The 12421-nt window shown below is 56.9% G+C and overlaps 1 protein-coding gene across 5 annotated transcripts in view; it reads right to left on the bottom strand.

Annotated features, from left to right (window-relative positions):
* Positions 1 to 298: 298 nt before the first annotated feature.
* The window catches only part of SCMH1 (Scm polycomb group protein homolog 1), a 59497-nt gene continuing 47374 nt past the window's right edge, over positions 299 to 12421 (bottom strand). For 2 of the 5 annotated variants that reach the window (XM_061480320.1, XM_061480316.1), the window contains 4 exons: positions 10009 to 10140; positions 3428 to 3631; positions 2215 to 2357; positions 299 to 1265 (listed from right to left, as the gene is read on the bottom strand). In XM_061480320.1, coding sequence (XP_061336304.1) covers positions 1140 to 1265; positions 2215 to 2357; positions 3428 to 3631; positions 10009 to 10140 — 605 coding nt within the window. In that variant the 3' untranslated portion in view covers positions 299 to 1139. The remainder of the gene's footprint in view (positions 1266 to 2214; positions 2358 to 3427; positions 3632 to 10008; positions 10141 to 12421) is intronic. The other 3 variants (XM_061480317.1, XM_061480318.1, XM_061480319.1) reach the window with 3 other exon arrangements.

The following is a 12421-nucleotide window of genomic DNA, read 5'->3' on the forward strand; positions in this document are numbered from 1 at the left end:
CTGCTCTGGATGGGGGAGCTGGAGCCTGGAGCACAGGGAAGTGCTTGTGGGAAGCCCTTTGGTCACTGCAGAAGGAAGCGTGCGTGTGCTGCGCGTGTGGGCACCCCTCCCACCCCAGGGCCCAGCTCCACCCTGGCTGGGCCATGGGTGCTCCGATGCCCCTCTGCAGGCGCAGGGACACGTGTGGGGCAGCGCCACTGCTCAAGTGCCACGGGAATAAATAACACGGGGCTGCCAGGAGCAACCTGCAAAGCCCTCGCGGGAAGAGCAGCGCAAGGACAGGGAGCCCCGGGGGGCCTCTGACCTGCCAGGTCCAACAGCCTCTTGCATTGCGCCGAGCTGGGACGGAGCTGACACCATTGGAGCGGGAGAGCCCCTGGGAAGACGAACGTGGAAAAACCACCAGGAGCTGCGAGTTCAGCTCCGGGTACAAAAATCACCTCAGCTCTGGGGACAGAGAGCTCCTGACTTGAAAACAAGAGGAAAGGAGGAGGAGGAGGAGGAGGCGAGTGCCGCAGCATCGCACCGGCTGCCCCAGCCCCGTCCCTGCCGCGGGGCACCAGGCCCAGCCTTGCTCCTCAGCTCACCCGGTGCCCCCAGTGCTGCTGCGTGGCCGCCCCAGTCACAAATAAATACGAAGGTCTCGACCGTTGCCCGGTGCTCCCGGCGGGAGGAAGGATGGAGCCGAGGGAAGCGAGAGGCTCCTGGATGTAGAAGACTGGGCTGGAGGTGGTCGCTGCTCTGAGCTTGCCGTGGTGCCACAGGGGCAAGGTTGGGTGGCACAAGGAGTCCAGTGCCCCAGCGCTGCTCCGAGGGGTGGGAGCCAACAGCCCTGTTCCCATGGGCTCTGCCCAGCGCCGCGGCTCCATCCCAGGGAAGCAGGACTGGACCCTCCGCTTCCAACGGGATGCCCATGCCTCGAGTCCGGTGCGAAGCCCTGGGGCCAGCTGTGCTCCAGCTGTGCTCCAGCCTCCTCCCGCTGGCACAGGGCGGGCTGGAGCCTGCGGCGGGGCCGGGCTGTCAGCGAGGTGTCCGTCGGCGCTGATGGGTGTGAGTGCATGCGGTACCTGTGGGCAGGCGAGCGCGGGTGCGGGTGGCCAGGAGCGGAGCTTCCAGGGTCCGTCCTGCCAAGCGTCCTCTCAGAACTTGCCTTGCTTTAGCTTGTCGATGTGGTAAGTGAGCTTCAGGGCTGGGCCCAGCTTCAGCCCCATGTACTTCATCATCATGTCACTCCGCAGCAAGAGCAGGGCTTTCCCGTCGATCTCCTGCAAGGAAGGGAAACGGCAGCACTTGTGATAACCCTGTAAGCACCAGCCCTGCCCAGGCTGGGGTTCTATGGTTCTATTCATCATCTGGTCCGAAGGTGTGAAGAGGCTTCACCTCCCAGTCCTGCTGCAGTGCCCAGGCTGAGCAGCATCGTCCCTCAAGCAGAGGGGACGGGGCTGGAAAACAGACACTGCAGGGAATGGAGATGAACGGGGCCCAACGCTCCGCAGTGCTCCCAGGTCTCCTGCCTGATGCCCTGGGATGCTGTTCCCTGGGATGCTCTGTTCCCTGGATGGTGGATTCCTGACTAAACTGGGGATGGGGATGGGGCAGCTGGGTTGTGCGGTAGCTGGAGCCAGAAGTTAAGAGCCCTGCAACCTCCTTTGAGGTCACTGAAAGCCTCCCTTGAACAGGAGCAGCGGAACTGGGGCTGGTTTGGGCCTGGGTTAGGAGGAATCGGGATGCGGAGGTGCCAAAATGCAGCTGGAACTGTACAGACTCCACGTCTGCAGCTGTTTTATGCACCAGAGCCTTGGGAGGCTCCTGTTATAGGGAACAGGGGTGCTCGGCAGCAGCGCACTCAATGAATCCCCCTCGGAACGTGTTTCTTGCCAGGAGAAATTTGCCATGAGGTGAACGTGAAGACTCCAGGATGAACAGGGGCTGTGTTGGCAGCACTGGGGCTCCGACCCAGCCAAGAGCCGAGCCCTCCATGTGCACCCTGGAGCTCCAGCTGGGCTGAGATGTGCTCCCCTTGGCAGCTGCTGGGTAAGAGGATCCGGCCCCTGATCCGGAGCAGGACTTGGGAGGATGCTTTCCTTGGCACTCGCTCCAGTACAGAGCGCTGCCGTTCCTCTGGCTCCTGGATCACCCTTCCATGACGATCCACCCCATCCTGTATGTAACACACGTGTGCACACACACACACACACACATGGATGCACTCACATGTTTCCGGAAGAGATCCGCGTGGGGTCCCAGCTGCGGATCCGCCTCCCGGATGAACTGCATCACCTCCTCCACCGTCCAGGACGAGGGATCGCGGCCGCCGGGCCGGGCCACGTCCCTGCCTCCCAGGTACCTCTCTGAGCCTGGCAAGGGGGGAGACAGCGGCCGTCACCCAGGGGTCCTGCAGCACCGCTCCAGCCGTGCCTCACCCCCCAGCTGCCGCTCGGGCTCCTCTCTCAAAGCCACGGCAGAGACAGCGCCCAGGGCACAGCCCAGAGGCTCCTGGGTGCAGCTCTAGCACTGAGCCTTGTTCTCCTTCCTTAGGCCTTACTTTTGGGCCAATCTTTTACCCTGAGCCCCTTTCCCTGCTCTAAACCCCAGGTTCCCTTTGCCTCCCTTCCGCTGGGTTTGCTTCTGCCATTCCCACTGCTCCTTCCCAGCTGCTGATGGTTCCCGCTGCCCCACGGAACGATCCTCCATTCCCACATCTCCCCCCAAGGGTCACTTCTCCCCTTGCTCCCCTGCTCCAAACACCTCCTCCAAGCAAACCTAACACGGCAAAGCTGGTTCGTGTTCTCATGCCTGCGTTGGCTGATGGACTGAGCCCACATGGCGAGTTCTCTTGTCTCAAAGCTAACACAAGTCCTGCTCCCTGCATGCCTGCACGGGCACATCCCATGGTTTTGCCTCCCTGCCTGCAAGCACGGCTTGGGGGGGGGCAGCTGAGGGATGGAGGCAGCAGCACCCTGAGCTTTTTAGAGGCTTTTACTGATGCTGTGCACAGAAACAGCAACTTCTTTCACCACCACCTGCCCCTGTCCACGGTGCACAGCCCTCCTGCCCCATCCCCTCTGCACAAACAAGCACCATGCATCCGCCGCAGCTCCAGCCTCACCCGGCCGCTCTCCCTGCCCATTCCCAATCCGTCCTCCTCGACTCAGCCACCAATTCACTGCTTTCCCCCTGCCTGCCAGTCCAGCTCCTGCCTGCGCCTTCCACTGACCTCCACGTCCACCTCGCACCACGCAGGACCCTGCCAGCATCGCCACCCGCCCGCCTGCCTGGGTCTAGAGCCCCTGCCAACCCTCTCGGACTACCTGTGTCAGTGCCGAGGTCTCTGGTACTCGCTGGAGTTAGAAAGGTGTAACTGGAGTTAGAAAAGCCCTTTCCTGCCCAAGTTACAAGCGCAGGGCTGGCTTCTTAACTCTCTTACCCCCAGAGCTAAGCCTACGCAAGGCAGAGGAGCTGCCCTGGCTGAGGCTAGAGGGTTGGTGCAGGTGCCTGTATCCTGGCAGGCGATAGTCTCTGGAGCTCCTGCTGTGGCTGGATGCATTGACAGAGTTCAAGGCAGAGTCCATGGGGTCCAGGCGAGGCTCCAAGGGCCCTGGGAGCCCATCTCCCAGGACAAAGGTTTCACCTGGAACGCACCAAGCTGCAGTCAGTGCACCCGCTCGCCGCGCACCACGCTACCGCTCACACGGCACCGGCTGCTGCTGGTGTCCTCGGAAGCACAGGCACTGAACCAGGCTCTGCCCACGGGCTGCAGCCCAGCGCTTGCCTGGCGAGTGCCAGGCCAACCCGTTGGCAGTGGGGGTGGTTGGTACCCAGACCGCAGCACCGGCTCTGCTGGCATCGCTCTGGTAATGGGGGCATCGCTCTGGTAATGTTCCCAGCTCTGGGTTGCAGTCCTGGGTCCTTACTGCTGCCAGTACTGGGTCCTGCCTCCTGCAGGGCACTGCAGGGGAGGGCTGCGTGTTCTGGATGCCAGTGGCACAGGGCTCACACAACAGCCCTGAGCAGGGGAGGATGCTCCCCCAGGGGGCAAGCAATGCACATCACCGGTGTTAGCGTGCAGGCCGTTGGGACTCTCTTTAGTGGGTCTCATGCAGAGCAGGAGGCTCCTCCGAGCAGCTCAGTCACGGCCAGGCAATGCTCTCACGCCATGCTAAGCCTCCGGCCCCAAAAGCAAGGTGCTGGTGACCACAGCTCACCCGCCCCTGACCTCCTGCTGGGCTCGTGCTCATTCCCTAAGTCACTGACAGCTCCCTTTGCTGGGACACACAGAGGAGGGACAGGGCAGGGGGCAGAGGGCTCTCCCTGGCTGGGGGTCCCAGTGCAGGCCTGGCTTCCTCACCACCCCATGCAGAAACACATCTCATTTTCATCTGTCGGTGGCAGCATTAGGATGGAGCTGTCTGGGTGACGCATCAGCTGAGCCAGCGAAGATCTCCCTTTGCTGTTACCCTGCGCTGGCTCCATCCTAGGACCATGAGGGTGCAGATTTAACTAGTACAACCAAGCCTTGGTCCAGGTGGACCTGATGCCTCATGAGTCACCCTCAGACACCTGCGTGCTTCACTATGAGCAATGAAATACCTGGCATGTTCATGCAGCATGTTCATGGCTCCTGCAGCAAGGCTGGGCCAGCGCACCCGGCTGGGAGCTGGAGCTCCTCTCCCAGTACCCACAGAGACCCAGATGCAGCTCACGGCCCTGAGCTGCTGCCACGCAGACCCCATGGTAGGGGACGAGGAAGAAGAAACCTGAGCAATCCCAGCCAGGCCCTGGGCTTCTTCCCTGGGGCTTCCCAGACCACAGGAGCAGCAAGCGAGAGCAAGCACAGTGCAGCTGCGCTGACCTGGGATGGTGATGAAGGTGTGGAGGTGATGCTGCAGCCCAGGAGGCCTGAAGCTGCTGAGATCATAGAACCAGTGCAAAATCATTGAAGGGGTTGTGCTGGAAGGGACCTTAAAGCTCCTCCAGCTCCAACCCCTGCCACGGGCAGGGACCCCTTCCACTGGAGCAGCTTGCTCCAAGCCCCTGTGTCCAACCTGGCCTTGAACACTGCCAGGGATGGGGCAGCCACAGCTTCTCTGGGCACCCTGTGCCAGCGCCTCAGCACCCTCACAGGGAAGAGCTTCTGCCTCAGAGCTCATCTCAGTCTCCCCTCTGGCAGGTTAAAGCCATTCCCCTTGGCCTGTCCCTACAGGCCCTTGTCCAAAGCCCCTCTCCAGGTTTCTTGCAGGTCCCCTTTAGGTATTGGAAGTTTTCCAACCTAAGATCTTCCCCAGCTTCCCCACTAAGCTGCTGCTGCCCTGCTGAGTGCTGCAGCCACTGGGCCCCACACTGGGGCAGCCTCTCTCAGAGGTCTGTTATTTTCTCTGCCTTCTACGAGCTACAGGACTGGGATCCTCTGGTTTCAGCTCCCGCTGCCTGTGCTTGAGCGGAGATCCCAGGGGTGAGTTTGGCTGGAGCCAGCCCGCCCCTGCCTCCCCCGGCTTCCTCTCCTGGGGCTACAAAATGGGAGAGATCCCTCTTGTCCAGTGCACTGGGAATTCAGGGAAGCAGATGTGAGGTTCTCACCCACGTAACTGCAGCCCTCCCTCTCCTGGGCTCTGCTGCTCTGCACTCGAGGCATTTCTGCCTTTCTTTGCTTCCAGGTCTCTGGGATGCTCTCAGAGCAGCACATCCTTAACACCTCACACACAACCAGCATTGGTGTGAGACTGTTATTCCCAGTGGCCTGTGCTGTGTGCTGGCCTGCACGGCACCAGCTTCCCACCAGGACAGATGTGTTTTCATCTGCTCTCTGTGCATGGAAGGAGGATTCCTGGCTTATGGCTATTCCTGAATAACTCTGAACCCTTCCTTCACTCCTGTACCCCTTCCCCACCATCCCATTTCAGCACAAGGCTGGATGTAAAGCCAGCCCTGAGCTGGCTGCTCTGGCTCAGGGGAGGATGGAGATCCCCTGGCCCATGTGCACGCTGTGGATGTGACTTCAACCCATGCCTCTCCATGGGAGCCTCTTCATGTCAGGTATGTTTGGTCTCCTCTCCAACAGGGCAGTTTTGCTTAAAACCCAAACCAGGTCCATGAAATACCTGTGCAAAAGGAGCAGGTCTGGCTCACAGCAGAGTGCAGAGACATGAGAGGTGGGGGCCCTCTGCATTGGTGGGGATGCTCAATTACAGCACGGTGCTGCGGGCATGCAACCAGGTCTGTGCTGCCCACCTCCATCCTCAAGGAAACAGCACCCAATGAGGGGTGACAACAGCTACAGCCTCCAGGGAGCTCCATGATGCTCACCCAGATGTGGTCAGGCAAATGTGTGCCTGAAACTGCTCATGAGAACCCCAAAGCTCACTGGGCACTTGCAGCCCAGAGCCCCCCCCCCCGTGTGCTGGGTGCACCCCTAGAGCGTGAGCAGCAGCTCAGGGAGGGGATCCTGCCCCTCTGCTGTGCTCTGGGGAGAACCAGCTGCAGCTCTGGGGCAGCACAAGAGGGACGTGGAGCTGTTGGATGGAGATGCTGCAAGGGCTGGAGCAGCTCTGCTCTGGAGCCAGGCTGAGAGAGCTGGGCTGGGTCAGCCTGGAGAAGAGAAGGCTCCTGAAGGGGAGACCTGAGAGCAGCTCCAGTGCCTGAAGGGGCTGCAGGAAACCTGGAATTCTTCCCTGTGAGGGTGCTGAGGCGCTGGCACAGGGTGCCCAGAGAAGCTGTGGCTGCCCCATCCCTGGCAGTGCTCAAGGCCAGGTTGGACACAGGGGCTTGGAGCAAGCTGCTCCAGTGGAAGGGGTCCCTGCCTGTGGCAGGGATTGGAGCTGGAGGAGCTTCAAGGTCCCTTCCAACCCAAACCAGGCTGGGATCTATGACCTGTGCAAGCAGAAGGAATTTCTGGGCTCAAGACTGCAGCTTGGGCTGCTGGGACACCACGTGCACGGGTTCCTGTCATTGCAATGCTAAGGATCCATAATCCACCCTCAGGAAATATTTAACTTAGCAATTAACACACTGTTGCCATCCTGCTGTGAATGCCCCGTGATGCATTCATCAAGTATGTGATCCTGTTCTCACACGTGGCTGTGATCCTATGTCTGAAGAAGAGCAGGAGCCCATCCCACTGGGGAGCACTGCTTTGAGGGGGAGAAGGGAAGCTGCACATTCATGCCCAGGTCACCTATTGCTGGCCTTGTGTTTGGCTGGGCTGCAAGTACTGCAGCAGAACTGGAGGCTTCTTGGTAGGATCAACAAGAGAGACTCTGGATCATCTTAAAACCACAGACACGCAGAGAACAGCTCAGAACCAACACCTCCAGAAAGGGGAGAGGGAAAGAAGGCGAGAGAGGAATGATTCTTTGCCCTGTGACCCATCTGTAGCAGAAGACAACGTGCAGGGTACAGGATGCACTCAGGCACAGACCCCTGTGCAGAACCCTCCTCCCTCCATGCCCAGCTTTGGAGCAATGAGGACCTGGGTTATCCTGAGGCAGATTTGCTTACACAAACTGCTAGTTTTAAGTAACAGCTTGCATTTAGAGCACTGGAGGAGACGCCACCAGGAGTGGGGAGAGGCAGGGAGCAGCTCATTAAAGTGCAATTAAACAGTGCTAGAGATTCAAGAGTGTGGTTTTGCTGTGAAAGCATGGAGCGTGGCCACAAGCACCAATCTGATCCGCACAGCTCCTAAACTCCCACTGCTCCCAAGGAATGGCAGCCTTTGGAAAACACGTCCCTGCTGGAACTGCAGCTTTCCAGCAAAAAGCTCCACCAGTGCCCGCGGATGGGAGAGGAAGAACAATGTAAGGAGGAAAATCCCTCCTCAGCCTCCTGACTGCTTGCCAAAGGCGTGCTGAATGCAGCTTCCTACTGCTGCTCACTGCCTTCAGCTTGGCAGACTGAAAGCTGTTCAGGTCCTGTCACGCTGCTGAAGGCAGAATGAGCTGTGCTGGGGAGTTCTCACTGTGAGAAGAGGAACCTCCTTGCCCAAGAACTACTCAGTAGCAGAGTATTTCAGGCTCGTATTCTTACAATGCATCCTCTGAAATGCAGATGTTCCTGCTTGTACTTCAACATCCACCCAACAGGATCACCACCCTCACGTGAAGGCACGCTTTCTACCCACTGGTCTCTACTGTTACAGAAGATACCTCCAGTATCTGAAGGGGGGCTATAGGATGCTGGGGAGGGACTCTTCATTAGGGACTGTAGTGACAGGACAAGGGGTAACAGGTTCAAACTTAAACAGGGGAAGTTTAGATTGGATATAAAGAAGAAATTGTTTCCTGTTAGGGTGGTGAGGCACTGGAATGGGTTGCCCAGGGAGGCATGACCAGGTTGGACGAGGCCTTGGGTGCCCTGGTTTAGTGTGAGGTGTCCCTGCCCATGGCAGGGGGGTTGGAACTGGATGATGTTAAGGTCCTTTCCAACCCAAACCATTCTATGATTCTAGGATGCAGTACTCTGGGCACCCTGATGACATGACCCATTCAAAGGCCAAGAGAGAATCAAATAGACTTTGAAGTAGTCTAAGAATCCACCTTGCAGACAACCTAACATTAAGCTCCTTGGAATTACTCATTACAGAAGCCTTCCCTCTTCACTGACAACAGAATGTACAATACTTGCTATCTAACCAAGGCACCTTAATCTTCAGAGCACATCGCTGTGCTTCAAGAGCGGGCTGAGCACTGCAAGTCCCACCTTCTGGTAGAGGAGTGGAAAGGCTTTACTAACAGTTAACCTAAGTGCAGTGGTTGATGCACTGGAAGAGCATGTCAAGAGGACCACTGATACTGATACTGCATGTATCTAGTGGTGAGAAACAGACTGAGCCTCAGGGAACAGTTTCTGACTGTGCTGGAATAGATGAGCTGGTCCCACACGTCACCATGTTCTTCACTCCACCTACATAACCATTTTATTCCATGTAAATACTAAGGCCACTAGAAACTGTCCATCGTAGGGGGCAAGTCCAGATCAGCTGCACTGAGGGAAGGGGTCAGTAATGCTGCAGAGCAGAGGGCACAGTGATGGACGGAGACTAAAAAGGCCATGCATGTGCAAATCTGGGTTCAGCACCCAAGCCCAGCAAGAACCAGGGACATGGTGATCTGAAGGCACAGCAACAGAGCACAAAGCCAGTGACCTGTGAGCCCAGCCAAGAGTCTCCAGCAGGTCTTAAGGGGTGCATTACAAAGGATTGAGAGTAAAACCTTGGCAGATTTCACCATCAATCTATTAAAAGGCTTCAGTAAGGTTAAATCTCCATAACAATGTCTGCACTTCAAACCAAAAGGGAAGGTGGCAGCTATTGAAGACTCCTGCTCAGGCTCAGGTCCTCCAGCTACCTGAACCCCCTGGATCTCCCACCTCCACATGCAAGGGACACCTATGGACCACACACCGCAGGGGACATCTCTGCAACTGCTTCTGCAGCACATCTGCACCAGCATTCCCTGATGGACACGGCAGGAAGCAGCAGCACTGTGGGATGTGATGTGACCTGGTTCAGCTGGTGGGGAACACGCTCGTGAGACCCTCCCTGCTGCTTAGGAAGGACTGTGAGGAGCAAGATGGGATCCTGGGAAAGGGCAGCGGGTTCCTGGCCCTGCAGCTGCCCATCAGCATCTGTACAATACACTGCAGTAAACCAGCGTGGAAAAACTGGGGGGAAGATCGACTGAAGCAACTGGGCAGGTTTATGGCTGTTAATACCCAGCAATGGAAGCTAAAATAAGGGTAAATTAAATCCCAGATTATGTGGTATTAGGTGATGACGATGAGGGTTAGAAGGAATCCTCCCTGCATTCCACATGCCTCACACAACTGCCTGGGCAACCTGCCTTGGGCGAGCATGGCTTCATTCCTACCTGAAACACCAAGCACTGACCCACGCCAGCGACCAAGCAAAGCAGACCTAAACCCAGGGCTCGCTTTGCACAGCAGCTCTCGTCCTGCTGCACCCATGACAAGCCACTACAAACAGCCAGCTTTGGGAAGAGACGCTGTGCTCACCTTCCAAAGGGTGACGGTCATTCTTTGGTAACTTGGGGGAGAGAGGAGCACTGTATGGAGGGGGGTCTTGGGAATAGCGCTTTGTACCCCGGCCTGGTCCCTGCAGAGTGCCGTCTAAGGAACTGCTTCTGTCTAGGAAAAGAGAACAAGCCCTATTTAGGAGTGGAGACTTGCTGGGAAACCCAGTCCTGCCAGAGCCACTCAGGATCACCAGCGTGGCCGCAGCCTGTTCCAGCTGCGATCCAGCACATCTGTCAGTGCTTAACACTTTATACTTTGCTTTAAGTCTGACCAAAGGGTGGTGAGAAACCTAGCGAAGAATCTTAGCCACATCCTGCCATATTTCACCCCAAATAACACCTCTGATCGACTCCATTCCGTTTCTCCTCATCCTACCCCTCGGCTCCTCCGGCGCAATTCCTGCTCCTCCCCACTCTTCCCCTCTCAGCTGTTTGTGAACACTTCAGTGCTTGATTAAACTGGACTCCAAGTTTCCATCCTTCCCCAAAGGGACCCCTTGAGAGCTGCCACTGCTGCTCCTCTCCAAGTGCTTCCCAACGCTGGGGCTCTCTGCATGCAGCACGGCACAGGACCCTCGGCTGGGCTGTGAGATGCCTCTCTGTAGAGGGCTGAAGGCTGCACAAAGTGCCAATGGGTGGATGAACACAGAGAATGGGAGCACCAACACGATGGGAACGGCAGCAAGGGAAGGGGTACAGGGGGTGGCAGTCCATGACCTGCCTGCACGAGGCATGGTCAGCTGGGAAGCAATGAAAAGAGGTTACCTCCAGCCACTGCCTGCCCGCATGGGCCCCCAGTGCTGCTGGCTCTCCCCTTCCAGCTGCCCTAAGCACGGGCCACATGTGGAAGCCTGCAGTGCTCCAGGTGGATGAATACCAGGAGCCTGGAGCAGCCCCAGCTGGTGGGGCAGGGCAGGAACAGTGCTGAAGGGGTGATAGAAACATGGTGGGGAACGACTGGGTCTGACACCAACGGGATGCATCACGCCAACACAGAACGAAGGTACAGGGGGTGGGAAGCAGCACGGTCACAATTCAGTTGGCTAAAGACAAGTACAGAGGTAGGGAAAAATACCTGAATCCTTTGGGGAAATGAAAGATTAACCTGCTTATAGTGAGGCGTTAGGACTCCAATATCATCAATATCATCAGTATCATCAATAAATTACCGCACTATTATACCTAAACTGTACTGTGCAACAGTACCTAAAGGGGCTAACAAGAAGTCTGGAGAGGGGCTTTGGACAAGGGCCTGTAGGGACAGGCCAAGGGGAATGGCTTTAACCTGCCCGAGGGGAGACTGAGATGAGCTCTTAGGCAGAAGCTCTTCCCTGTGAGGGTGCTGAGGCGCTGGCACAGGGTGCCCAGAGAAGCTGTGGCTGCCCCATCCCTGGCAGTGTTCAAGGCCAGGTTGGACACAGGGGCTTGGAGCAAGCTGCTCCAGTGGAAGGGGTCCCTGCCCGTGGCAGGGGTTGGAGCTGGAGGAGCTTTAAGGTCCTTTCGACCCAAACCAGTCTGTGAAATTATCAGAAAGACAAATACTGTCCTCAGGACCAGTCCTTGTAGAAACATTTGGTGCTCAGGCTGAGATGAGAAACAAATGCTCTCTGGATACCTCTAACTAAAACTGCACAACCTCCTTCACCAGGCAGTCACTGAACCGCAGCAGAAGAGGATGCCTTCTAAAGGCTTGATCAGGTTTTGGTTTGGGTTCTTTTTAGAAGTCATGTAAAGACACAAGGCTGCAGCTCAGTGTAAATTAATGGCAGGGTAACCCAAAGCAGGTCTGTAGCTGGGGCCTCCGATTTTAAAGGACAAGAAAATAAAGAAATGGAGACACACACACAGCTGCCTCAGCAGTGCTGATGGGAAAAAATGCAACTACCTTCAGTTCAAAAGATGCCATAAACACCATGCATGTGTAATCATCAGTGAGGAAATAACCTGGGAGAAAAGGACCCCAAATCTGACTAGATAAATGTTCACTTTGGGAAGGATGCTGAGACCAAGCAGATCATTTCCTGGAGATGAAAAGGAGCTGCTCAGAGGAGCTGCACACCCCACAGCATGGCGAGCACAGGGACAAAGGGAACATTTTAACTCATCCTTTCTTTTGACCCAGGGCAGAGGAAGAGGCAGGCCCATGTTTTCAGCTACAGAAGTAATAAGAGTGTGGGAATGAGTGAGAGGAAACTGCAGAAAGGTAAAGACTGAGAAATAAGGGTCCTTGCTTGGAAAAGATGAGGCAGCTTTGAGGTTTCGTTTCACCTCACCTGCCTTGGGAGGCGCTGCCCATGCCTGGGTTTGTGCTGCTGGCCATCGCCAGGCATCAGGATGGACACCTTCACAGACAGTGAGCGTCTGCTCACCTCATCGCATCAAGGCAAAGTCCA

This window comes from Pezoporus flaviventris, unplaced genomic scaffold (genome assembly GCF_033815535.1).
Source record: "Pezoporus flaviventris isolate CSIRO_AGI_PZ_B2104156 unplaced genomic scaffold, CSIRO_AGI_Pfla_v1 ptg000176l, whole genome shotgun sequence".
NCBI classification, from domain to species: Eukaryota; Metazoa; Chordata; class Aves; order Psittaciformes; family Psittacidae; genus Pezoporus; species Pezoporus flaviventris.